This window comes from Atta cephalotes (assembly GCF_000143395.1).
Source record: "Atta cephalotes unplaced genomic scaffold scaffold00008, whole genome shotgun sequence".
NCBI lineage: Eukaryota > Metazoa > Arthropoda > Insecta > Hymenoptera > Formicidae > Atta > Atta cephalotes.
Window position 1 is genome coordinate 3807640 of NW_012130072.1, and position 2183 is coordinate 3809822.

Genomic DNA, 2183 nt, shown 5'->3' on the forward strand with positions numbered 1-2183 from the left:
GCTACTTGTGTATGTGTGTGTGTATGTGTGTGTGTGTGTGTGTGTGTGTGTGTGTGTGTATATGTGTATTATATATATATACAACATACAATACAACAATAATTATATGATATAAATGTTTATATATATCACACATTAGATGTATAATTTTTATACGATAGAAATATGTAATAATTTAAATATAGTAAAAACATTTTATATTTATTATTGTAGTCTATTTCTCACAAAATTACTTGTTTCACTTATACAGTGTGTGTTTCTCAGATTGTTCTCAGACCGTCAAACTTAATATATGAGTTTAAATATCTTTTGATTTTGTATGAAGTTTGTTTTAAGGTTCTAAATTTATATTTGGCGATTTGATGCGGGAACACCCTGTAGAAGCCAAATGATAGATTTCAAATAATATAATAAACAAGAAAGCAAAGATTTGAGATTATTCAACGAAAATTTCGTGATACTTTGCTTTTATCATTTTTCAATGCATTTTTCATTATTTTAAATCTCTCATTCCTATAATTTATATGTATTTTATACGTTTCTATGTTGTATAAATAAATAAATAAATGTGAAAGATGAGCGTTTAATATTAAAACCCCGATAATAAAAAGATATGTGGAAATAAAACACAATGATTGAGAAGGCGAGTGTATCTGCATGCGTGCGTTTTCTTGTTGCACAAAATTATCTATTAAACTGAATTTAAACATTGGTGTAGCCAGTGAGCAAATAGCGATAATCGGCGATTATTCTGCGAAATTTCTTCTTAAATATAACGCTTCACCTGACTATACCGATAAAAAAATTAAGATACTACTGGAAGTGCTCAAGGTAGGTTGTACCGCTTTTATTTTTGTTCGTTTGTTATCTGCGTCCTTTGTTACCGCTATTGTTTTTCCATCAAAACATTAGGAGTTGCAAAGTTGACGGAGTTCAGAGTGACAAGCATCTTCCTCATAAGACATTTGGAAAAGACAGCCAAATAAAATCGCATAGGAAAATCTAATTAGACATATGATATTAACTGAAAAACAGGGGCCCCGAAATGAATAAAGGAAGCCCTGCATTACGTGATTGGAGAACGTTATATCGCGTGGTAACTTATTGATAAGGATTGCGTGTCGTGTACACATATGCGATACAACATATTTTATCTGGTTTTTTGTTTGATTATAAATGATCATATCATAGTATCAGGAAAAGTTCAAACATTCACGCAACAAAATCATAATGAAAAATTTCTAAACATTTAATTTACAATAAGTAACAAAATGTTAATATTTGAGGAATTATATAAAAATACATTTCTTTTGATTCATGATTACAACAGGAATGCAACTACCAGCGATGATAGATCAAATTATTTATATTTTTCAATCAGTTGGTTGACATAATCGATGTAGGCTTGCTTCGCTACTTCTTGCGAAGTGCCCTTCTTCTTATTCCAGGCTTCCCATTTGACTTTTCCTTTCAAATCCAGCATACCGGGTTTGGCTAAAATATTATACAATATATATTATTAATATAATATAATAGTAATTATTTATTTTTTACAACTATTTACTATAATATTATATATTTTATCATTTAAATTATTTATATATATATATATATATATATAAATATAGATATAGCACATTGTAAACAGAATAAGTATATAAATAATTAGTTTTCTGTGATTTAACGAGAGAGAAAATAAATATAATTTAGCAAATATAATTATAATAAAATTAATAATATAAATATACATTTAATTCAATAATTGCAATTAATATATACAAATATATTATATACAAGGTGAATCAGAATAATTGAATTAATTTTTTATTCTACGAGAAAATTATTGACCTCACATCTAATTTTCGACTAATGTTAGTGATACAGATTAGATGTGTGGATACATCGTGCGAATTACTGGACGCTGAGAAAAAAACGCATTTTTAATATCTTGTAACAATTTTCACTCAAACGTGCCTGTTTTCGCGCTCAAACTAACAATTCGCACGATGTTATCCACGCATCCGATTTGTAAAGTTAAGTTTAATAGTTAGATCAATAAGTCAATAGTTAGATCATTAAGTCAATATTGTAATCGATAATTTTTTCTCATGGATAAAAAACTCAACTACTCTCATCTTATATATTGTGTGTGTGTGTGTGTGTGTGTGTGTGTGTGTGTGTGT

General features: G+C 28.1%; 1 protein-coding gene across 2 annotated transcripts in view; it reads right to left on the bottom strand.

Moving 5' to 3' along the window:
• Positions 1 to 1227: 1227 nt before the first annotated feature.
• The window catches only part of LOC105627228 (acyl-CoA-binding protein homolog), a 24622-nt gene continuing 23666 nt past the window's right edge, over positions 1228 to 2183 (bottom strand). For both annotated transcript variants that reach the window (XM_012208516.1, XM_012208517.1), the window contains exon 3: positions 1228 to 1494. In XM_012208516.1, coding sequence (XP_012063906.1) covers positions 1361 to 1494 — 134 coding nt within the window. In that variant the 3' untranslated portion in view covers positions 1228 to 1360. The remainder of the gene's footprint in view (positions 1495 to 2183) is intronic.